Consider the following 25,898-nt stretch of genomic DNA (forward strand, 5'->3'; position numbering starts at 1 on the left):
CTCACCTAGCACGGACAGGACCCGGGTTCGATCCTCAGCACCACATAAAAATAAAGGCATTGGGTTGTGTCCATCTATACCTAAAAAAATAAATATTTAAAAAAAAAAAAGAACTTTCATCTGTAAAATTACTTCCCCGTCAGGGCATTTCAGGGAAAACTTTTTAGGAAAACAAAAGTTCAATGAAATGTATTGTTTTTAAAACCCAAACCTAAATAAGTGAGTGGATTATAGAAAAGACTATGTATAAAAATCATAACAACTCAGGAGGAATGACTCTTAGTAGGAAGATCACAATTACAGGACAGCTTTGGCAATTTAGGGAGCCCTATCTCAAAATAAAACATTTTTTAAAGGCTGCGGAATGTAGCTCAGCGGTAGAGTGTCCCTGGATTCAATCCCTAGTACTTCAATCAACCAATCAATAAATAAAATAAAAATCATCCTCAATTTGTAATTACTTTTCCTCTTGGATGACACATTAAATTTTATTGTCATAAAATTTAATACTTGTTAGTATTTTACCATAAGACACTGATATTCACATGTTTATGTGGGTACAAATTATAACAAAAAATATAAATCATAACAAAAAAATAAGGGATGACTTCTTTTCCTTTTTTTTAAGCAAATTGTATGTTTATTTGTAGTATATTTTAAAAATTTCCTACAGCCATAAAACTCTAATGGACTATGATTACAATTGTTTATTAGTAAATATTTAATTGAAATAACATACTTATATATTGTGCTAAACAACTGTAAAAATAAAATTTTATGGTTGGGGATGTACCTCTGTGGGAGAGCACTTGCCTAGCAGAAGCATCTCAATGAGATGAAAGTTAGAGTATTTTTCCTGATCAGTCCACATTTCCATGGATGAATATAATTTATTGCTAGAATAAGACCAAATTTGACATCAATTCTATTTTGACTTTTTAAATTACTCACTAAAGTTAATATATGGGAATGGAAGGATGTTTTTTTAATAGCAGTAATATTCAAGTTTTTGAACCTTTTCTTGGTGAAACACAAAAAACACATAATAATCTACCATCATCAAAGTATATTGTAATGACATATCAGCCACTCACTCTATTAGCGTCTTCTCCTTTTTTTGTGAAATGAAGAAGATACCTCTTAGCTGATTCCCATCTAAAGACAAGGCACAACTCTGTAAGTCCTCCTCATACTCTTCCTTAACCCTGAAGATGGTCATGGAGTTTCATAAACAGCCCCTCTTTCCTCCCAGGATCTGTGAACATTTCAGCAACTATCTTCCTCGCCATTAAGGGATGACTTCTTAAAAGATACAAAACAGTTGTCAATCTACCTTCATTTAATAGTTTTTAAAAGTTATTTATCCCACAGTTTGTTCGAATTATACTATAACACACATGGCTTTAATATTAAACTTTTCCTCATTATCCAAAGACAACCATAGTGCATTTTATTAACTTAAGAATATTTACTTAAAACATACAAAAATTAATTTCTTAAAATGAGGATTTTTTAAAAAATCTATAATTTCACTTTAAGAGTCTTCAGTCATCCTTGGATGTTCTAATTGCTATACAAGCTCAATAATAGTATTTATATTTAGTGAAAGAGAACTAAACAAAAGAAAATGGGTGAAAAGTATTACATGCAGAACTCTGACGATGGGGGCAATAAAAACTCAGAATTAAGTCACTAACTAAAGACTATAGATTTACCTAAGAAGAATTCTAGAGCAAGTGCCAACAACCCATGCTATCTATAATTGCTTTATTCCCTCCTTCAGCACCCTCTTTTCTGAAGTTTTAATACTTTCTTATTCTTATTTTTGTAGTTTTTAACAGGCATAACCTCCCAAATCTTTCCCACTAAATTAAATAGCATTATTTTCCAAAAAATTAATTTATGATAATTTGAAGTTTAATATATCTCATGCTATTATCAAAACTAAGTAAGAATCATTTTGTAAGCCATTACTCTTTTTTCTAGTGTCCTAGAAGAAATGATCTCTTTGTGTATCTTCTACTTTACAAGCACAAAATAAAGTTTGTAAGGAAATAAAATTGTATTTTTAGTTTTAGGATATGTGCAGATACCATGAAGCAAGTCTTGCAGCTAAGATCCCCCATTAAACTATGTGATAACTCAAATCAAGTTACAAACTTAAATGATACTGCATACTACTTCTGCCAGTAGCACTGCTGGATCATAACTAAAGCAACAGAAAGATGGCCTCTGGGACCATTCAAGGCCATTAAAAAAAAATTTGCTTCTAAGATTATAGATTCCTATTAAAAATATTTCATAGAATTACAAAATGGTAAAAACTGAAACTGGAAAAACTAGTACTTCAACTTCCAACTCTTAACAATTGACTCATGAAATCTACTTATAACTAATTGGTCCTACCAACATCTCTCATATACATGTTCCCACAGCATTTTATTAAGAATTATTTATATGAGGGTACAGCTTTTGTGTAATAACTAGGGCTCTGTATTAAAATTCAAAGGTATTCAACCCCAATTTCCCTAAAATGGAATTCCCTCAAATTCAGATTTGTTTATTTTAATACAAAAATAGTTTTATTTGATATGATAAACTAAGCAGTGAAACTTGCTAAGAATATCTTTGATGCTATTAAGGATAGCATAAAAAGTTTGCTACAGAGAAATTTAAGAGGTATGCCTCAAAGAATGAATTTAAAATTTAACCTAGTTCAACCTTTCCTCAAGCCTGAGGAGCTTAAATAAATGGGGCAATGATGCTCCTGTATGAATATAGATTCTGTATAAACCTGTATTCATCTGTTTCCTCAAAGATTCATTAAAAGGTTGGCAAAGACTAAAATAAACTCATTTCAATTATTTGTCAATTAGTTGTTAATTAGTTCTGTATTCTCCATTTAAACCTTTCTCAAAAGCACTCAAAGTACTTTAAAATCCATTTAATAATCAAAATTTGTATAAAGTCTCAAAATAAATAAAATTAAACAATATAGTTAAGGGAATTTGGGGAGATGGTGGAACTCCTTCTAAAACTGAATGATGGTGATGGTTGTAAAACTCTATAAAAATTCACCTGAGTATTTTTTTTATTTGTTGTTTTTAGATATACATGACAATAGAGTGTATTTTGATATTTATACATACATGGAGTGCAACCATTACAATTCTGATCCCATTCTTGTGGTCGAACATGGTGTGAAGTTACATTGGTCATGTATTCATACGTGAGCATAGTAAAGTTATATCTGATTCATTCTACTGTTCACGTGTATTTTAAATGGGAGAATTTTGTACTGCATAAATTATACTTCAATAAAATTGTTTTTAAAATGAAGCATGAAAAGAGTGAGAAGACAAGTCATAGATTAGAAGAATACATTGTAAGTCGTGTATCTGAAAGCAACTGGTCTCTAGAATACATAAAGAACTCTTCCAACTAAATAACAAAAATAAAAATAAATGACATTTTTAAATGGGCAAAGGCTCTGAATAGACATGTGTCCAAAGATGATACACAAAAGGCCAATAAGCACATGAAAATATGTTCAACATCACTGTGTATCAGGGAAATACATTAAAATCATAATGAAGTACCACTTCACACACACATTTGTCAAGTTATAATAAAAAAGATAGCTGGGCGCAGCAATATATACCTATAATCCCAGTGACTTAGGAGGCTGAGGCAGAGGAACACAAGTTCCAAGCCAGTCTCAGCAACTTATCGAAGACCGAAACAACTTAGTGAAACACTGTCTCAAAAAATAAGAGGGGCTAGGGCTGGAATTGTGGCTCAGTGGTAGAGCGTTTGCCTAGCATGTGCAAGGCACTAGGTTCAATTCTCAGCACCACATACCAATAAATAAATAAAATTTAAAAAATAACAATAATGAGAGGGGCTAGGGATGTGGCTCAGAGGTTAAGTGCCCCTGGGTTCAATTCCCAGTTAAAAAAAAAAAAAAAAAAAAAAGATAAGAAGTGTGGTACGAATGTGGGGAAATTAGAACACCTCATACATTGCTGTAGGAATGTAAAATGGTGCTAGTGCTTTGGAAAACATCCTGCCAGTCCCTCAAAGTTAAACATAAGGTCATCTAACGAACCAGTGAATCTACTTCTAGGTACAAGTACCTGAGAAATGAAAACATATGTTCAATTAGTGGTGGCCTCAGACTGAGGAATTACAGTGAATGGGGAGGTAATTTACTCATGAGTATGAAAAAAGCATTAAATTGTACACTCTAAATAATCACATTATTGATAGGTGAATTATATATTTAAAATTCCATTTTTAAAAAAATCTTAAGTGGTTTCTTCTTGGCAAGAAATAGAACAGGCAGAAATGGGATAGGGAGGTTCTTAAGAGAGGCTTCAATAGTCTTGGTTATGCTCTATTTCTTAGGCTGGGTACTATGTTCATGGCATTTTTATTATTCTTCATAAACTCCATCAAATATTTTTATACATACCAATATTACATTTGTTTAGAACTAGGTTGAAGCCTTTACTCCATCAAATAGTTTTACACATACCAATATTACATTTTTTAGACTTAGGATGAAGTCCTATTCTGCCACTTATTAGCTGTGCAGCCTTGAGCAAGTTACTTATACCTCTGAGAAATGAAAACAAACGTCCACACAAAACATGCACAACAACGTTCATTAAGGAGTACTATTCATAATAGCCAAAACGTACAAACAATCCAAATGTTCAGTAACCGATGGGTAAACAAAATCAAACACCCAAACAATGGAATATCAGCCATAAAAAGGGAAGAAGCACTGATACATACTATAACATAGTTTCTCCTCCTCTAAAAATCAGGCCACCATCATGTACTTCTTAGGGTTTTTGTTTTCTTTCTTCTTATTATTTATTTATTTCTTTATTTAAATTTTGTGGCGCGGGGATCAAACCCAGGGCCTCCAGTGTGCTAGGAAAGAATTCTACCACTGAACCACATTCCCAGCCTGTCCTGACAGGTTTCTTTAGAGCACAAGTTATTATTTTAAAATTCAAAGTGAGAATCTGTAATGTCATCTCACTAAATAACTACTAATGATAGATATCCTTCTAGACTTCTGAAACATATGAGTAATACTTGTTTATATCTTTTGTTATTTGTTTAATATCTTGAGGGGACAATCTCTGATACTTTCACTTTTATTGTGGACATCTTTCAAAGATACTCCATTATTTATAGATATTTAGGCTGCTTTCAATCTAGGAGGATTATAATAACATTAAATGGACATTTTTATAAATATATCTTTTATCTAAATTCAATTATTTCTTTAGTCAAAAGGTGTGAACATAAAGAACATGTTCTCCATCAAGGCTCCATACATCTACACTATCATCAACAATTTGAGATTTTGCTATATCTGCAACAATGAAGGGAGTTATCACTTATTTTAAAATGTCAATCTACCTTCCAATGGCAAAGCATCTGGGAAAAAAATAATAAAATAAAATAAAATGTCAATCTAGCAGGTTAAAAGTATTACTTCATTTCTGCATTTCTTTATTAATGAAAGTAAGAATCCTTAATGTTTTTGAACATTATTTCTTCAATGAACTGTCCATTCTCTGGGTTTTGCCCATGTTCTGTTCACCTGTTCTTGTTCATTTTAAGAGCTCTTTAAATATTAAAGATATTAACTTTTATTTTTCCTATTTTTTGTATGTGTTGCCATATTTTCACCAAATTTTGATGATTACACTCTATATGGTATAAATTTCTTCACAGACAAATTTGATATTTTCTTTAAAGTAACAAGCTTTATTTCTCCAAGATTATAACAAAAGTTTCCAATATTATTTTTCCTCCCTCTTCATTCATTCTTTCTTTTTCTCTTCCTTCTTTGGAGGGGAGAAACTTTTATTTTTACATTAAAGTCCTCAATTCACTTGGACTTAATTTATATATATATATATGTGTGTGTGTGTGTGTGTGTGTGTTGTAGTTGAACACATGCCTTTACCTTATTTATATGTGGTGCTCAGGATCGAACCTAGCGCCTTGCACGTGCTAGGGGAGCGCTCTTCTGCTGAGCCACAACCCCAGCCCCTGGACTTAAATTTTTGTACATGATACAGATCTAACTTCACCCCCACTTCAATGCTACCTAAATATCCCCCAAAAGGTACAAGATAAACCAGTGGTATGTTAGAACTAGTTCACTACTGCTCACGAAGATTACTACATTTTCTGAAATTTTGCAAGCTGATTGTGAATTATAGCCATAAAAACTATATTACATAAAGTTATAATGAAGTAACTCATATTTAAACAAAGGTATTAAATACTCAGAAATCATCTCTCCCTAATTATTTTATTATGATTTATGCTTTTACAGTTATTTAACATCTGTTTCACCTGAATGGCAAAAATACTGTATAATAGTACTGTATAATACTGTTTTCCAATTCAATATTTAGTGATTTCACACTGGTAGCTTGAAATTGGTTATTATAGTATTTACACTAAACAGTGAAAATTAAAATCAACAAACCCTACAAACTAGGCCTTTTTATTTTTCAGAGGCCCTGTTGCTAAACATATACCAGCATACCACTGAACTAAGTCATTTTTTTCTTTCCTAATTTTAAAGAGGACTCTATCACATAGCAAACTGCCATCTATTCATAAGTTTATAAAACTGCTGAGGTTTTTTTTGTTTGTTTGTTTTGTTTTGTCTTGTCTTGTTTTTAAGATACTGGTTATTGGGGCTGGGGTTGTGGCTCAGTGGCAGAGCGCTTGCCTTGCACATGTGAGGCACTGGGTTCAATCCTCAGCACCACATAAAAATGAAAAAACAAAATAAAGATATTGTGTCCATGTGTAGCTAAAAAATGTTAAAAAAAAAAAAAAAAAAGAAAGAAAGAAAGAAAAAGATACTGGCCTCAAGAATGCTAGGTCAGACCTATACAACTCAGCTACATCCCCAACCCTTTTTAAATTTTATTTTTTTAAGAGAGAGAGAATTTTTCAATATTTATTTATTTATTTATTTTTTAGTTTTCGGTGGACACAACATCTTTGTATGTGGTGCTGAGGATTAAACGCGGGCCGCACGCATGCCAGGCCAGCGCGCTACCACTTGAGCCACATCCCCAGCCCACCCTTTTTAAATTTTATGTTGAGGCATGGTCTAATTAAGTTACTGCCCAGGCTGACTTCAAACTTGAGATCCTCTGGTCTTAGCTTCCTAAGCAGCTGAGATTTCAGGCATACACCACCACACCTAGCTTGCTTTGCTATGTTCTGATATATTAGATGAGACATTATAGTATCTATTAACTGAATCTTTGTTTTTCTAACATCACAGTGCTGCAAAGAAAAGGGTATTTTTCCTAAACAATGGCAAAAATCCTGTATAATAGTGCATTACTACATACTGTTTTCCAACAATTTAATAACATTCTTTACATAGACTTTTAAAAGCAGTCTTTTATAAGTAAGGGATTATTTCTTTTGAAAATAAAGGGCAATAGTTAGAAATATAGTTGATTACCATGCACTTAGATTAAGGTCCTTATTCTTAAAAAAAAAAAAAAATCCAAACAAAACCACTACCATAAGGCTTTGAAAACACCACTCTGAGTGTTCCCTCATACAAATTCTTCCACTGCCCAGGAAATAAGGTATGTAAGTGACAGTACTCTTCTTTGAGAGTCACTATCACACACAGACAACATTAGAAACTTTCAACTCAACAACAAACACTTAATAAGCACCCAGCCTGGGACTGTGTTAGGCTCCAAACAAGCAAGTAAGACAAGATCCCAGTCTTTAACACTAATCTTTTTAGTGAATGCCAGTAGAGAATGTGCCACAGAGTTTGTTTCATGAGCCCGGGAGAGAGAAAGAAGCAAAACCAGAGATTGACTTTGATGCATCTTCTAAGAATAAGCACCTACTTGAAGAGGGATTCATAAGTATAAAAACTAATCATTTAAAGTTCGCACACCTAAAGAGTCAAGCTAATGTATGTTGGTAACCAGATCTTCAGCACCTTTCCAGTTAAACATTATAGTGCCATATTTTAATATCTTTCCTGCTGAGATAATTTAAGTAATTTATTTACAGATACTGACATCAACTGCATCAAGGAAAACCAGTTAACTGTGGCCTATATATTTCCTTACCTATTATAGTAATTTAGACTTGAGCTTCAACTATCTAATTCTATGGCATTTATATTACAAAACCACATATGTAATATAATAGTTGAGTTGACCATAGAACCACCCTGTTTTGCAACCAAAACCAAGGATCTCACTTTCAAGAGCTTGTTGTCAATATATATGTGTTAAGCCTAATATCTCATATGGTAGCCTAAGGAACAAGCATAGCAACTGCTCTTTCCATACATAAAGCTGTGGCTTATTAGACACAGAAAGACAATTTCAACTATTTCCAATCATTAACTAATATTTCAGACTTTAAAATCTATTTCTTAGGGCTTTGTACTATATATAGAAATAATCATTATCCTTTGGGAAACAATGGCTCATTTACTGAAAATGAGTTTAACAAAGGAATTATTTGGTACTGAAAAAATACAGAGCAGTGAATTGGGTGACACAAATCAAAGCATCGTCAGTTCATGTGACTATATTAGGGTAATTTACTTAAAAAAAAAAAAACTACAGCAACTTAAAATTTAGCTTCAACAATGTAATAGCCTGAATCATGTCACATCATATCCTCTGTCATAGAATAGTGAAACTAGATCTTAAGATTCTTATTTTAAAAATGTTTCTTTAATTCTCAACCTGAAATAAATACCACAAAAAAGAAAAACTTTCCGGAACGGAATATTTCTATTCTGCCTGAAGCTTAGTTTTGACTGGTACATGTTTCAGTTACACATTTGATTCACACTGAATTTTCTTTTAAGTATTAAAAGAATAAACAGCACTCCAAAATAGTCACAAGCTTTAAAACTTATGTTCCTCCTCTAGTTGGAGAGCTAACAGAACTTTTTACATGGAATATGAGTTGATACAGTGACCAGAAAATTCTTAACATTGTAAGTCTAAATTTAATTGAAATTCAGTCTCACCAACTTCTGTAGAAATAGCCTCAAAGTAAATACAGCAAGTCTAAAGCTAATCTACAAAAATAGTTTATTGATATCAATGAATAATTCTTTTAAGTTTTCTAAGGCACACATTTTCTCAAAATATAAAGTAGGAGACCATATATACTCAAAATAGATATTCAACACAGTCACATTTAATATGAAAGACTACAGGCACACAGCTCATGACATTAAACCAGAAAACTTGAGAGTCACTGGCACACACAGAACAACCAACAGAGTACTTTAAATATTTATGACTTTTTTCAGGTGCATTGTTTTTGGCTTAATTTATAAAGTATCTTTAGTCATTTTCTTATGCTTTTACAAGAACACTTTCTCCATTTTCAAAGGACAGTTAGTTGTCCTTTGAAAACTATTAGTATATTACTGGTAAAGCAGTAAAAGAGCAAGTTTTGGCTCAGCCCTCAACCAGTTGTGTGACCTTGAACAAATCTCTTAGCTTCTCTGAGTCTCAATTCTCCTATTTATAAAATGAGGGAATTAGACTAGATACAGTCTCAAGTATCTTCCAACTCAGTAATTCCTTTCAGGTAGAACTCCAGGCTTGTGAGAATGAAAAAGCCCTCAAAACAAATGGTCAAAATCTACCTTTACAATGTTAGTAAAACAAACAGGATACAAAATTGTAAATACAGTGTGACCATGATCCTAATTCTAATAATATTACAAATAGACCAAACTCACATAAAAAAAAAAAAAGACTTTAGTATACCAAAATGCCACCAGGGACAATCCCTGAGTTGTAGATTACAAACAACTTTTTTTTCCTTTTGGCTTTTCTGTATTTTTCAAGTGTCCCACAATAAATGTATTGCTTGATAAAAGTGAGAGGGACTTAGACAGGCAAAACCCTCCTTTTATGTGCTAAAGGAAATTAGCACATAAATTTACATTTGGAAATCATTCTAGAATTGGAATGAGATTCTCAAAAACAGAGATAAACAAAATTTTCTAGAGTCACATACCTGATACCTATCTATCAATAGTCATATAAAAGCTGCTGATTATTATCTTTGAATTAACAAGTTTTTAGGGGTTTTTTCACTTATACTAAAACTGATAGCAATTATAATTCTAAGACTTTACATATATTAATTCATTTAATCCTCACAATAACTCTACTATTACTAGATATACTGAAGACCATGAAGTAACTTGCCTGCAGCTAATGAGGGGCAGAACCAGATTAAATAAAGACAGTATGTCATCAGAATATAGACTCAACTTTTAAACCAAACTGTCCCTTTGTACTTAAATGCTATCCTCCTCAGGTTACTCTTTATTGGTTTTGTTCTGAAAGTTCTTCTACTTTTCTTAAACTTGAGAGAAATAATACGTTAAGTACTGGGATTAAAAAGACTGGTCAGTCTGGCAAGGTGGCACATACCTGTACTCCCAGCAACTCCACCAGCTGAGGCAAAAGGATTGCAAGTTTGAAGCCAGTCTCAGCAATTTAGAGAGACCCTGTTTCAAAATAAAAAAAAATAGAAACCGGGTGCAGTTGCGCATGCCTCAGCAACGGCAAGACACTAAGTAGCTGAGTGAGACCCTGTCTCTAAATAAAATACAAAATAGGACTAGGGATGTGTGGCTCAGTGGTCGAGTGCCCCTGAGTTCAATCCCTGGTAAGTATGTATAAATGAATGAATGAATGAATGATAAAAAGGACCAGGGGTATAGCTCAGTGGTAAAGCTTCACTGGGTTGAATCCACAGTACTTAAAAAAAAAAAAAAAAAAAGACTGGCCAAATTTCTTTTACTTGCTTAAAATTATAATACAATTCCAAGTCATTATTATTTCAAATGCTTAGATGGGGGCAGGGGTAGAATTTAATCTCCATACATATCAGTAAGTGAATACCATAACATCTGAGGAATTAAGTAGCATTAATTACTGTTTAATATTGAATGTTTTAATAAAGAAAAGTGCTTTATTGATTGACATTATTTATCAATCATGACTCTACAGAAAGTCACTAAAACCAACCGCTATACCTTTCTAAAATTTTTACCAAAATGTTTCAATTATGTTGTAACTAATTAGTTTGAGGTTTTAAAAGAATACATGTATACTTTGAACTGTGGCTACAGTACATACCCAGTTAACTCCACAACAATCCTAACTACTATAACATTCAGAACCTGGGAAAACAATCAACTAAAGGCTGGTGAAAGGTTCTCACATAATTCTCCGAGACAATTCAAGTCCAAACCAAGTATATGTGTGCCCCTTTTTCTGCACAGTACCCACATTATTTGCCAGTTTGTATGGTTCAAATTTCCCCCACATCTTGGTAATCAGGTTTACTAAATTTCCAGTCCTGTTGAACTAACTATATTAAATCAATAGTTTCTTATTTAAAAAAATTAGAAAAGAGATGGAGGTAAAGAAGAAGAGTAGGGGAAAAACTCTGCACCAGGCTCCTGTTAACTTAGATGTGTAATGAGACAATCACCAGATAATTGCACCCTTTGGGTACTTCTGTGCTAGTAAGATGATATAGTGAAATACAGTCACCTGGTTTTATTTCAATTTACTTAAACAATTTGCAAATCTGTAGCTCTCTGCCATGGTACATTAAGAAAATTAGCATGTAAGAAAAATCACCTGCTTATGTAAATTGGTGGATGATTTTTATCCAAGCACACACACACACACACACACACACACACACACACACACCAAAAAAAAAAAAAAAAAAGCTCCAATCTGGGTCAAATGACTAATTTTATCTATTTGTTCAAATATCTCTCTTCACCTTTTCTCTGTAGCTCAAAGCAAGAATTTTAGGTCAAGGAATGAATAAACAAAAAGTTTCTGGCTTGTTTATTCCTCTATAAGGATTTGGCTGCCTGATACCACTGAGCTCTATATTACTTAAACTGAAAACAAGACTGAGAATCTTATTTGGATAATAAAGCCACAATAGGAAGACAGGAAAGAAAAGAAATCAATGTGAGTTAGCTGCTCTAATTGGGAAGGAAAGCAAACAAGGCAAGGATCAGGTATGAATTTTACCTTCCCTGTTACTTTAGGAAAGCAAGGCTTCAAAAAAGAAAATAGCTCAAGTAACTCAGGGCTAACAAGACAACTGCAGAGAACATCAATCCTGTTTCCTTTATAAGTATACCTGGTCAAGTTCTCCTAAGTTTGCCATAAATTAGATGAACGTTTATCTTGATCATTAATGACTGCCTTCCCAGCATGCACTGGTAATACTTACTCATCCCTGCCATGAACAACTAACTTCATTGGCAAATCCAGGGTGGGCCTGATTGCTCTAAAAGTAATCTTATCTCCATTAATAGTGATTGGTTCAAAAGTCATCATAGAATCCAATAAAGGCCACTAGAACTGTGCTGGCCAATAAGAAAGGCAGTACATAGGGCTACTGAACACCTAAAATGTAGCAAAATTCAAATTGAGATATGTTGTTTGCATTAAGTACACATTTGTAATCCTAGCTACTTGGGAAGCTGAGGCAGGAGAATCACAAATATAAGGCCAGCCTGGGAAACTTAGCAAGATCCTATCTCAAATTTTAAAAAGGGCTGAAGATATAGCTCGGCAGTAGAGCACTTGCCTAGCATGCACAAGACTCTGGGTTCAATTCTTAGCACCCCCAAAGGAAAATGATGTACCCTGGATTTTTGTAGGCTTAGTATGAAAAAATGTAAAATATATCATTAGTCATTCTTACAGTAATTATAGGTTTAAATGACAATAGGTTGGATATAATAAATAAAAACAGAAAAATTAATTTCACTTCTTTTTACTGTGGATGCTAGAAATGTAAAAATCACATAACAGCTTTAATTATTTACCTATTGGATAAATAACAGATTTATCTGCTGATTTGCTAGAGGCTTCCATAAAAGAGTTCCTTTCCTCATACATAAGAGCTGTAGGTAACACACTCCTTCTCTGGGCATTGTATGCCCTGAACTGCTACAGCCTTAAAGCTGTGTCAAGGGTCATTTTCCAAGGGGTCCATCTGTAAACTAGTTGAGTCCCTTGCCCAATTTCAGAATTTAAAAAAGACTCCAGAAAAATAAATCAATTTGCCTGATTTCTCTCTTCTTCCCCTACCCCTCTCTCTCTGTCTTCCTCCCTCTCTCTATCTCTCTCTGTCTGTCTCTCTCTCTCTCTCTCTCTCTCTCTCTCTCTCACACACACACACACACACACACACACACACAAAACAAACAAACAACAACAACAAAAAAAAACCACTTAGTATTAGATTTTATTTGAAATTTAAAAATCAGGGATAGGGATGTAGATCAGTAGTAGAACACTTGGCTAGCATGCACGAGGCCCTGAGATCGATCCCCAGCACTGCAAAAATAAAAATAAAAAATTTTTAAATCACTCTAAATATTTAAGAAAACAAGCAATTAAAGGGCTGGGGGATGTGGCTCAGTAGTAAATGGATTCAATCCCTGACAGGAAGGGATGAAGAAAGGAAAAAAAGATAAGTCTAAAACACTAAAAAGGTACAATACTAAAAGGAAAGCAGCATTCTCACATTTACACGTAGGGAAGAACTGAATGCCCATTTACAAATAAGCAGGCTGTCCTCTACGATTGAACCACAACATATATATTCCTCGTCAATCAGAAATACAAGTCTTTAGAACAACTGAACATTTCAAATCTGATCTCAAATTTCAAAACTCTTATATAGAAGTCTCATTTTTCCTTTAAACAATTTTAGAAGCTACTCAACAAGCTATTCTATAGTCCTGAAAAGAGAAAGTTGTTTGCTAGTTGTGGTCACTCACAGAATATACTTGCCCTCAAATAAGTGCACTATGCCTTACAAATATTAATGCCATTTTATAGTAGAATCTTAGAAAACATAGAACTGAAAAAATGAGCAAACCAATGCTCAGAAAGCTTAAATAACTTTACCAAGGTCTTAGGATTGTTGGCAGCAAGGCTGGAACTAGAATACTTATCTACTAACTAGTTTAATGTTCTATTATTCTACCATTAATACATATAAATAAATTCTTCCCAAGGAAATGACACCTTGAACTTGATAAACATCAAGTCACCTGGTTTACTAAGCTAGGAACAAAAATTCAAGATTTGAAAGAATTTTATTAATAAAAACAAAATGCTGCTATACTTAAAACATTATAATCAAACATGCTATATATGTGTTTATATGTTATATGTGTACACGTATATATAGTATGTATATATATGAATGTATGTTATGATTTCCCCACTTTAATACACATACAAAGGGGGAGTGGAAATCAAACAAAATCTCTCTCTCAAAAGCCATCAATAATCTATTTGATATATGCAATGGTCTTTTCTCCCCCTCATTTTCTTTGACTTTTTATATGTAGCAAAGATCACTCCCATCCTCCTAACAATTTTCCACCATACTGGGTTGTCATTCACTGTGAATACGTTTATTACCTGATTGTGCTGTACTTGGGCCTCCAGTAACTTCACTTACAACAAAACATTCCCTAAGGCTCAGAGGGCCTCAGTTATCTCTACCCTTCTATTTATAAAGCAGAATTAAATCTGACCAAGTCACTATCTTACTTAAAGTAAGATAGTTGACATTAAAGTCTCAATAGTTGACATTTGCAGGGAGGGTTTCAATCTCTTTTCATTCTCCACCAATTAGGGTTTTTTTTTTTTAATATTTTTTAGTTGTCGATGGACCTTTATTTTATTTGTTTTTATTTATATGCGTTGCTGAGAATCAAACCCAGTGTCTCACGCATGTTAGGCAAGCGCTCTACCACTGAGCTACAACCCAGCCCCTCTTATGGTTTTTAAGACATTGTTCTCAATCATTCCCCTTGTGAAATTGTAATTCTTTAGGTATGCTGTATATCTCTTTTTTCTTTTTTTTTCTAATTGTTTGATAATTTTTATTTCTTCTTTTTAGTTATACATGACAGTAGAATGTATTTTGACATCCATATATAGAGTATAACTTCACATTCTTGTGGTTGTAGATGATGTGGAGTTAAACTGGTGTGTATTCATATATGAATACAGGAAAGTTATGTCCGATTCATTCTACTGTCTTTCCCATTCCACCCTCTCTCCCTTCCCCTGCACTCCCCAGCCATCAGTCCAGTGTGCTGTATATCTCTTTATGTGGTGTATGTAGATATGTGCTTTATTTACGAAAAGAATAAGATTCTTGCCCTCCCATCCCTGCCACAAAATCCTCAACTCTTCAGCATGACATTAACTCCAGCCTGGTGATATCCTGCATTCACCCAGAATGCCCTTTCCCATTGGTTGACTCCCATTCTAAAACCTTTAAAAAAGGTAAAATAGTATCAGGAGAATGGTAGTACCAAACTTACACGTAGGAAGAAAGTGACTGCCCATTTATTTGTAAAATAGGAAGGCTTTCCTCCACAATTTAAGTATTACCTATTCTAGGAAGTGTCTATGCTCTCCATAGAAATCCCTTCTTTATGCTCCTCTAATGTCCAGAAACTATCTCTACTGCTGTATTTATGGCACTGAACTATAATTATCCATGTACAAATCTATCTCCCAGACTAGGGAGATTAATCTTTAATCTCTATCATCCAGAAGAGTGTCTCATAAATAGTCCACATATAATAAATGAGTTTTATAAGAAAATGTGAAAATAATATATCCTTATTTAATGTTTCAAATTTAGATTCAACTCTTCACTAAGGATATGGATTCCCTGAAAGTAGAGGTGTATTATTTTTTCATACTATATACTTACCTATAAACTCCTTCAAGGAAACATCATGACGTAAATATCCCCAAATCTCAGTATCAAGCACAACAGAGATAACAAAAGAAGCTTGATGGAGGTTTACAAAGTTATTCATAGAACTAAATATCCTCATTTACTACCTACAAAAATGCTGGTCCACAGCAGGTTGACAATAAAAATACATGGACTAGTGTGTTCCAAAAGTGTCAAAAGCTTTCACTGTCTTATTGTAGATATTATTCAATTAGCCCAACTAACTTAAAACACAGAAGTAAAACTGGGTTTAGGTAAAGATCACCATGGCCGACATTCTTGTAATACTACCTATACTCATACCACTGCAACTAAATATTAAAGTTCAATCTCACCATAATTTCTTTTGAAGTCATCTTTCCATAATGTCAGAGTGCCAGAATTCTTGTTAATGTTTCTTGGCTAAGTATGTCAGAACTACCAATGAAATCTATCATGACTCATCACATGCTCATTGACAGTTATAACTGTTGCCTCAGGCACTCTGTTACTCCTAAGCAACAACAGGATCAAACTGACAGCTATTTTAGTTAGGAAATCATTGTTGACCCAATAAACAAATAATTCATTGTGGTATTATGGATGCATAGAGAATGATAACTAAAATCTTATAATAAAACAGTTTTTGCCCACCAGCTTCATCCCATTTACTGGTTAGATGACAAATGGAAATTTTTCTTTGGTCATAACAATTTCTATCAATATTAAGGAAAACACAGTATATGAACAGCTGATTCTTGAATTGCTAGGATATCAACAAGTCTAATAACCAAGGATAGCCGCTCAATTATACTATAGAAATCAGTGATAACTCTGCCACACCAAGCTGTTCGTTCCAGAACTCCAGGAAAGAACTTTTAATATCAAGGAACATTTCTATAGCTGCCCATGCTTTGAAGGTAAAACCCCAGAATTCTATAAGCATTTATCCAGGTAATGCATTTTACAAATATTCTCCTCTAGCATAGCAGATGAAAGGGAACTAACTCTATTTGCTCCCATTTCTCTTTCTGGACTTAACACCAGTGGTACTGATGGTTAAAATATTTAGAGAAACCTTTTAAAGACATTGTTTCTGAAATGTCTTTTTAAAAAAAATTGTCTTCCTTTTCTAGGCTGATATTCAACAGTATAACATGAAATTTCTCCCCAAGCATAAAATAAGTTTCTTTTGTGTGTGTGTGTGTGCGCGCACTATAGTTTTATTTGTGTTTTGTAAACATAATCTGGATAATCTTGTCAGGAGTTTAAATTCAAAATGATTTTCAGTGTTACAGGATATGGGGTTTCAATCACCAAGAAACTGGTGCATATCATTAGATTGTGCTACTTTTATTCTTTCCTTTCTTGTCTTTCTCTATTTGTGACCATGAACCTGCAGTTTCTAAAAGTAAGTTCATTTGTAGTAGAAATTAACAACATACATCTCCACATTTCTAGCTTCACTAGGCTGCTTTGTTATGTCTAGAAGAGCAACTGTTCCCTTTTTATGGTGTAGGCTCTGCTTCTTCAAAGCTCTTTTCACAAAGCAGACCCCTCAAAGAATCCAGCTGTGGCTGTTAATCTTGGCTGGTAGTAGAGAAACTTCTCAACACTACAGATTCTTAACCTGTAAAACATAGTTAATATCAAAATACATTTGCATATACTACTCTTCCTGATGCAGCTAACTCCGGGATTTTCCCTAACATATATCCCAAAAGCACCCCCATATTTTAAAATCATAGTTAGGTATTTACAGAGTAAGAAGACTAGAGAAATCATCAATGGTGGGGAGGGGAGCTCTAATTTTCACAAGAAAGAGGAACAAGCTAGACAATCTCTGCCATGTATAAGCGTTTACACTGAATAATTTTTCATTGAATCAAACACATTTCCCCCACCTCACTGCGATCTTCTTTAGCAATTCACACTTTCTCATCCAAACACAAATAAAATGAATTTCCACTAAAGCTGAACTTTACCAAAAAGCCTGTCCTTTACTTTCTACGTTCTGAAAAGAAAAAAATAGTTCCCTTCCCAGTATATAAAACTTCCCAGTATATAAATCTACAATACTTTCTAAAACAGTGCAGATGATCTGACTAGAACACCTACCGAATGCACAGTAACATGAATTTTTTGTTAGTTTTTAATTAACTGAGAAAACAGGACAGAATATTTGCCCCTTGGCATTGAATCTGATCTTCTTTTCTTTCCCTGGCATATAGTACAACTAAGTCATGCCTCCAAGAGTCTGCATGTTGATTTCACCTGGTAAATCGGACAAATCCATGAGGACTGTCCATGCACATTAACAAAATAGTTTGATTTTTCTACCAACAATAACTACAATAAGAACATTTATTGAGGGCTTACTGTGTGCTTGATAGTGTACTCACTGGTTTATAAGGATTACTTCATTTAATCCTCATACCAATCCTGAGATAAGCACTATCATTATCCCCATTTTATAAATGAGGAACAGAATGGGTAAATAATTTATCAAGATCACAGAGTTAGTAACTAAATATCACTACAGTGAAGCTTAAGTTTTGAAAGATAAAAGTAACCTGCTGAAGGTATTAGAATAATAAGATTCAAAGCTCTCCAACTTTACTTGAAGTACAAAGACAACAGACCTAATGAATCCCAAAATCTTTGATCTTTTAATTAATCAGACAAGTCAAAAACCAAAACACTAATTTTATCAAATAGAGGCTTTTCCCAGACTCACTTTTGTCAAGGCAGCATGTGCCATTAATCCAATCTGTATTTTACATTGCCAATGTCAAAAACTGTCTGAGCAGTCCTCAAAATGCTCTCATGTGGTCAACTTATTGCAATTCTTAAATAAAAGTATATACTTCATAACCCCCCTGAAGCTCTTTGTCCCAAAGTTGTCATACTTTTAAAGCACAGTATTTTTCTCTGGCAAATGTGCACTACACTGTACAAAAAGGTACATTTTATATTCTATTCACCAAATGAGTGAGATTACTGTTTGTAGGCTGTTATGTATTTGCATTTTTAAAATGTCCATATGGGCATCTGGAAACATTGACATCTGATAACAAAGGTAGAATCAAATATGTTTTGATAACCCATAAGCAACTCTATCACTGGCAATGAATATATCTGAAGCTAACCCATGATCACATTACCAGGTAAACTAGAGATAAAACATAGCAGACAGTTGTTAATGAAACCTTAATTGAACTGTCAAAGCACCATCTTTACCAGCAACCTAATGGGTAATTCACTTCTTTTATACAACTGTCCAATATTGATAAGTTATCCCACCAGTTAAATTCAGCAGAAAGATAATCAAGTAAACTAAAGTGTTCCATAATAAATCTGAATGGTAAAATGCTGCATCACGGAAAAATAAATATAAAATAAAATGCTATATTACTTCTATAAATATCTCTTTTCTACAAGTAAAAACAAAATTCCTCAAAATTACAAGTCACTTTTTTAACCATCAGATAGTATCCCTGAGTGCATGTCCAGAAAAATAAATTGAGAGCAGATATGGCTCCTTGTCATATGCTATGCCAGAAGAATACCTGCAAAATGTACTAATGAATGTATGTTTGAATCTAAGTGGATTTCATGATACCCAGGTAGTTATATGGTACATTGAATCAAGTGATATACCATTGGAAGAACATTTTTATGTTCCATTTTAATCATTTTAGAAAATAGTTATTTCAGACTCATAAGATACCTCTCAAATTAAAAAAATCCTATTTCAGTACGAAGTGGAAAAAAAACTAATTAATGTCTTGAGTTTCAGAATACTAGTGCAAATTCACACTGGTTTGGTTTTCAATCTCTAGTTTTAACAATCTTACTCAGCACTTAATTCCAAATACATTAAGCAATTCAGACAACAAAATCATCAATATGTAAATATAAAAATAGAAAAGTATTTGCATACTAAAAACACACACTTGGGAACTCTTTCCTTTCTTCATGTTAAATTGTATTTTACCAGAAATAGTTGATAAAAATACTCAATGAGGAAACAAGGAAAAACTTGGTTAAAAAAAAAAACAAAAAAAGACCAGATCATCAGAGGATACAGCCATGTAAGGACACAATGAACTAGCGGCCACCTACAAACTGAGAAGCCAAGCCTCAGAAGGAACCAAACCTGCTAACACCCACATCTTGGACTTCTAACCTTCAGAACTGTGAGAAATAAATTTCTGTTGTTTAAGTTAAAACAAAGAAGAATCTGCCTAGGACACCAAATAACCAAGCATTAAAGATAATTTAGCAGTGTGCTAGGTGCTAGGGAGAAAAAGAAGTACTTTTGTAGATACAACCCTACCCTCAAAGTGCTTACAAATGCAGTCAGTGAGACAAGGCAAACATGAAACAACTGTATTCAAAAGAAGATGTGGTGCACAGAGGCAAATGTCAAGTCCATGGTATGTTCCACAGGTCAATCAAGGAAACTCTAGAATGATTCAAATCAAACACACTTAGATTTTCAGATATGGGTGATTTGTATTACACACTATCAGAATGTTTGCTATATGAAAAGTTCTTCACCACCTTGACCCTTTAAAAAAAAATTTTTTTTCTCCTGTACTACAAACTTGAAGTTAAAACTTCTAAAACTTAAGCTTCTACTTCACACTACCTTTTGGTATAAATGTAAGTGAAAAATGCCTTTAGAATATACTCAAGAAAGCTGCAACCTGTTTCCCTTTCAGTATCACTAGTTCTTAGCATTAAATGCAAAACATTAAAATGAGAGCATTCAGAGTTTAAGAAAGAAAAAAATCCAAATTCTCATAAATAAGTAAATCAATGACAAAATTTAAAGAAAGGAACAACTGTTTTCCTGTATCTCCTCTCAGCCCCCAAAGCTTAGAAATCCTCAAGAGTTAAGCAAGGAATGGAAGTTCATAGTGAAATCCCTGAGAATAGGCTATGGAAGGGAAAAGAGGAAGACAGGAACAGGCAGGTCTCTAGGCAAAGTGACTGAAGAGGTACCATTATCAGCTATATTCTTTCCCATTAGGAAACCCACACACCTTGGAGAAAGGAGAATGCAGCAGCAACAATCTCCATGAAGAGCAGCTGAGAAAAACTGGACTCTACTAGTTTTTAAAAAAAGAAGAGGAAGAAGATGAAGAATCAGATCATTTAGCTGTCTAGGTTATAAAATCTGAACTATAAAAATAGCAAGTTATAATGCAAATGGTACTCATCAATTTTAGCCTCAAAACAAGGACAAAAGGAGATATTTACCAAGGTAGTTCCAGAGTTCACTTTCCTGTTGTGACGGGGTTTTTTTCCAGACATTAACAAGAATCTATTTTTGAAAGCACCGAAAATACCAATTCACCTATCCACACTGGAATCCTTAATCCTTAAAAAATAAAACCTAGTTCACTCTATTTTTGATAGGCATAAATTTTATTATAAACTATACTCTTTAAGAAGGGCAAATAGAACAAAATGTTGCATTTCAAAAACCCATAGACTTTCAAAAAATTTCCTAGCACTAGCAAAAGTAAAGCAGTTTTACTTGTTTGAAAAGTATACTTCTTACAATAGCAACTGACCAAGGGATTAAAAGCAACTTAAGAGGCACTAAGTGACACTAAAACATTACACCAAATGTGGGCCACTGCATAGCTACAGTCTACTAACCTCATTTGTGGTACTCATGTGTGATGCTATATTTAATGCATTCTTATCAGAAGGCTAAAGCTACATACTTCCCAACTGTAGCTTTATGTTTAAAATAAATCACTCAAGAAGTGATTTTAACTGGTTCAACTATGAAATCTACCTTCCTTGTGGGGATCAAGATCACAAAATAAGGCACAAAAAGATGTAAAGGATGAGAAAGTAGTGATGAGAAGACTATTCCAAAGGAATCAAGTTGGTTCAGTCATTTTGGCATTGGCTGCAACTGGGCAACTATGTAAACTCAATCAAAACCATGAGAGATGACCAAGGTCTTTGTAGGAATAAGTATTTCATACCTTGATCTACTGATCTTGACTTGTCAGTGACTTGCTGACTTTCTGAATAGGAAAGTTTGGTTGTCAACAAACTTATGTATGTCACTCATGAGAAGAAGCTCCACCAAAATCTGCCATGACTCAAAAACATAGGCCTAAGACAGCCAATGTAATAGGCCTATGTAAGTGAGGGTGGCTTCCTACAGTTGAGTAGCTTGCTTCACTTTGGTCATGTGGAGAAAACCATGAGGAATGTCTCTCCCAATCAGAACCATGAGGAGACACCACAAGAAGTTGTGCTTCTCTTTTGATACTCACCAGACAACACCAAAGGCTCCATATCCAATAGGTCTATCCGGCTCAATATCCAGCTGCTGTTGTGGATGATGCGAGTGCTGATGATGGTGCGCCTTAACTGTAGCAGCTGCGGCAGCCTGTACCTGAGCTGGGGCTGCTGCAGCTGGTCCAGGAGCCTGACCCGGTGCCGGTGATGGAAAATATGGCTGTTGCTGCCCAGGGTTTAACATGGCTGCAGCTGCAGCCGCTGCTGCGGCTGCCGCAGCAGCCGAAGAGGTATGCTGCTGTACAGGGTGTACAGCAGCAGCCGACCCCGGATGAAGATGGTGTTGAGGGTGATGGTGGTGGTGAAGGTGAGGAGGAGGAAGGTGTGGAAGGTGGTGGTGATGGTGGTGGTGGTGACCTGCTGCTGCTGCAGATGTACCGCCATTGTAAGCCGCCATCATTTTTGCGTTGGCTCTTGCGCCACAAAGAGACATTCAAAAAAATGCCCTTTGATTGGAAAGCAAACTGGGTCAAGCTGTCATTTGGCCATTTAAAAATGAAGAAAAACCACTCACTCCACCTCAAAAATCATAGAGTATAACTGGCTTTATGTCTTCATCAGTCAATCCAAACAAGTTAGAGGATCTTGGTGTTTGATTTTTGGGTGAGCCTATGTGGAAAGGTGTAGGTTGCCAAAAAAAGGGGGGAGGGGGGAAAGGAGAAAAAGAAAAGAAAAAAGGAAAAAAGGACCCCTTCCCCCCAGGATTCCTGCCACAAGTGGTACTAAAACTCCATTCTTACTTTGGGGGAGGTTCCAACTTTGAATATGGGAATAAAGGCCAAACCTCCCGACCCCCTGAACTCCACACACGAAAAGGATCAGGTAATACACCACCCTTGGAATCTTGTAAGAGGGTTGACTCATCTACCCCTTCCATTCCCACATCCTTTTCTAAACACCTACCACCTCCTCAAAAACACAATTTTTAAAAATTCCAACCACCCTAAATAAAAAAAGACGGGGAAATTTTCAGGGAAACAGGCTTCCAGCTTCCCCCCCCCTCGAACTCTCAGGCCTTCCTACATCTCCCCCTATTCTTAGTCTGGTTGACCTGATATGGGGGGGGGGGGGGGTGTGCCAAACTTTCCTGGGCAGAATGAGCCAGGGAAGAAGGTTGGAGGAATAAGTGAGGAAAAGAGGCGACAGGCAGGGCAGAGAGGAGAAAAGAGAACCGGGGCAAAAGTAAAGGTAAGGAGGTGCAAGGAGGAATGAAAGAGAGATGGACAGCACTCGGACGCCCAGACAGAGGGAACCGCCCCGGTAGGAGGTTAGGGTCCCGGGGCCAAAGAATAGGAGCCCCGGGAGGCGGGCGGGGTACGATCGGAAGCGGGCTGACTCCTGCCCCCGCCGCCGGCTGCTTCTGCTGAGGAGGGTTGGGGGGGAGAGCGGGTGGGTCCCCCCGCGCGACGGCCCCTGCAGGGCTTAAGGCTGCTCCGTCTCCCCCCCTCCCCCCCTCCCGGCTTCCGTCCCCGCGGCTGCTTTCTCCTCAGCCGCTGCGGCCGCTTTCTCCTCAGCCGCCGCCTCCTCAGCCGCCGGTGCCGGCGCGGCCGGACTCACCTCCCCTAGCAAAGCCGGATAGAGCGGAGCCAGCGGCGGACACGCGCAACCAGCCGCCGAGGCCCCGCCCCCGCCTCACACTGACCGGTTGCCCTGGCCAATCCACGCCCACCTGTCCGCGTCCGCCTCCAATCCTGGGCCGGGAGCTTCAGACAGGCGCACTGTTCGACCAGTGGCAACAAGGTGTGGGTCTCCTGGGGAAATCCCGCCCCCGATCCGGGATGGGCAGACAGAAAGACCAATCAGAAGGCAGAGTTTGGTCTGATCGACAAAGCTGAAAACCAATTAAAAATCAAAGATCTCCGTGACATTTTCTTTCGCCTCTCTCCTCTTTTCTTTTTCTTCTTTTATTTTTTTGGCAGGAGCAGGAAGCTGCGTGCTAATCCCGCCTGCAAAAGCTGGAAGAGAGGGGAGGAATGAAAGAGCCAATCATGAGCCAGGAACAAAGAACTGAGCAACCAATCCTTGGGTTGAAGATAAAGTAGGCTGGAACTGGGGCCAGATAGACATATGATTTGACAAATGGAAAAAAAGATTGGCTTAAGTCCCGCCTTTGAGATCTGCTATAGGGCAGGATTGTGGGGAATTTGCTGTCATATCGGAGACGAACTCCTCAAGGGGCGTGGCCAAATAAAAGGGGTGTGGCCTATCAGGGGGCGGGACCGAGCCTAGAGGGCGTAATCCAAATCATCACTGGTCCATTGATAAGAGCTATCTAGTTACTATCCATTGTAAGACGTAAGGTGTGGAAAGATGAGAAGAGGTTTGGAAAAAAAAAAAAAAGGAACGTTGAGCCTCAGAAACTAAATGTTCAAGGTTACCCAACAAGACAGGCATAGAAGAAGCTCAGTAGACTGACAGTTCATAGCCTGTGACTGGTCCAACATGGTTAATTTGATCTTCACCATAAAGAGGCGTTATCTCCAGCATTCAGAACTTCCTCTCAACAGATGGTAAAGCTGTTGGTACGAATTAAAACCAAAAAATAAAAATAAACTTAACCACAAAAATAGTAATTGTCTCCCAAATTTTCTGATCAAGTAAGTTCTTTTTTTTTTCTTTTTTTTTTAAGAGAGAGTGAGAGAGGAGAGAGAGAGAGAGAGAATTTTTAATATTTATTTTTTAGTTCTCGGCGGACACAACATCTTTGTTTGTATGTGGTGCTGAGGATCGAACCCGGGCCGCACGCATGCCAGGCGAGCTCGCTACCGCTTGAGCCACATCCCCAGCCCTCAAGTAAGTTCTAGTCATTGAAATCTTTCTAAAATAAATCATCCTTTTACATTATTTCACTTATCTGAATTAACTCTTCTTTTAAAATTTGAAATAATAGACTTAAGAAAACTTGTTGTTTTGGGGTTTTGGTCCTAGAGATCAAACCCAGGGCCTGTCATGCTAAGAATATGCTCTACCACTGAGCTGCACCCCAGCCAAAACCTTTTTTTTTTTTTTACTAAAACTGTAATAAGAAACCTGGAAATCATCTTTGAGTCCTCCCTGCCTATTCACTATTCTTCCACTCAATCATCAAATCTTAAATACTTCTAAATATCCCTCCTCCTTCCTCTCTCATCACCACAGCGTTACCCAAATTGACACCATTAACATCTTTAATACATCTTGGCTACCCTCCTTTAAACCATCCTTTGCTGAGGGGAAAGTAACATTTTGAACTCTCATTGTCCAGAAAGGAGGCTAATGTTGAGGATGCTACTACCAGAACTTCCACTGCTTTGACCACATTTCAAATGTATGGCCTTCCAGCCAAGATGCCACAATTTCATGTTATTGGAGCATTCGTTGCCCCCTGGGGGTTTCAGCTCTAAGTTTGAACCAAAAAAGAAGGGATGTGCAGATCTCTACAGAAATTATGATTCCATCAAAGAGGAGATGAAGAAGGTTGGTATCTTTCAAAGTAAAAAGTGATTTTAGAATGTAAAGAATTTTTTTCTATTGCATTTTGTAGATGTTTGTCACTGACCTGTGTTCTTGATCTATGAAACATATGAGGTAAAGAACAGTTTTCTTTTTTTTTTTTTTGCATTTTTTAAAATTTTTATTGTTGGTTGTTCAAAACATTACATAGTTCTTGACATATCATATTTCACACTTTGATTCAAGTGGGTTATGAA

The 25,898-nt window shown here is 35.7% G+C and overlaps 1 protein-coding gene across 1 annotated transcript in view; it reads right to left on the reverse strand.

Moving 5' to 3' along the window:
- NLK (nemo like kinase) overlaps window positions 1-23,911 on the reverse strand; it is a 144,453-nt gene extending 120,542 nt beyond the window's left edge. Inside the window, exon 1 of the mRNA XM_081269993.1 lies at window positions 22,185-23,911. Within this exon, the coding sequence (XP_081126119.1) occupies window positions 22,185-22,642 (458 nt within the window). The 5' untranslated portion in view covers window positions 22,643-23,911. The remainder of the gene's footprint in view (window positions 1-22,184) is intronic.
- Window positions 23,912-25,898: the final 1,987 nt, after the last annotated feature.

Source organism: Spermophilus citellus, assembly GCF_964194105.1.
Source record: "Spermophilus citellus genome assembly, chromosome: 17".
In the NCBI taxonomy this organism is placed as follows: domain Eukaryota; kingdom Metazoa; phylum Chordata; class Mammalia; order Rodentia; family Sciuridae; genus Spermophilus; species Spermophilus citellus.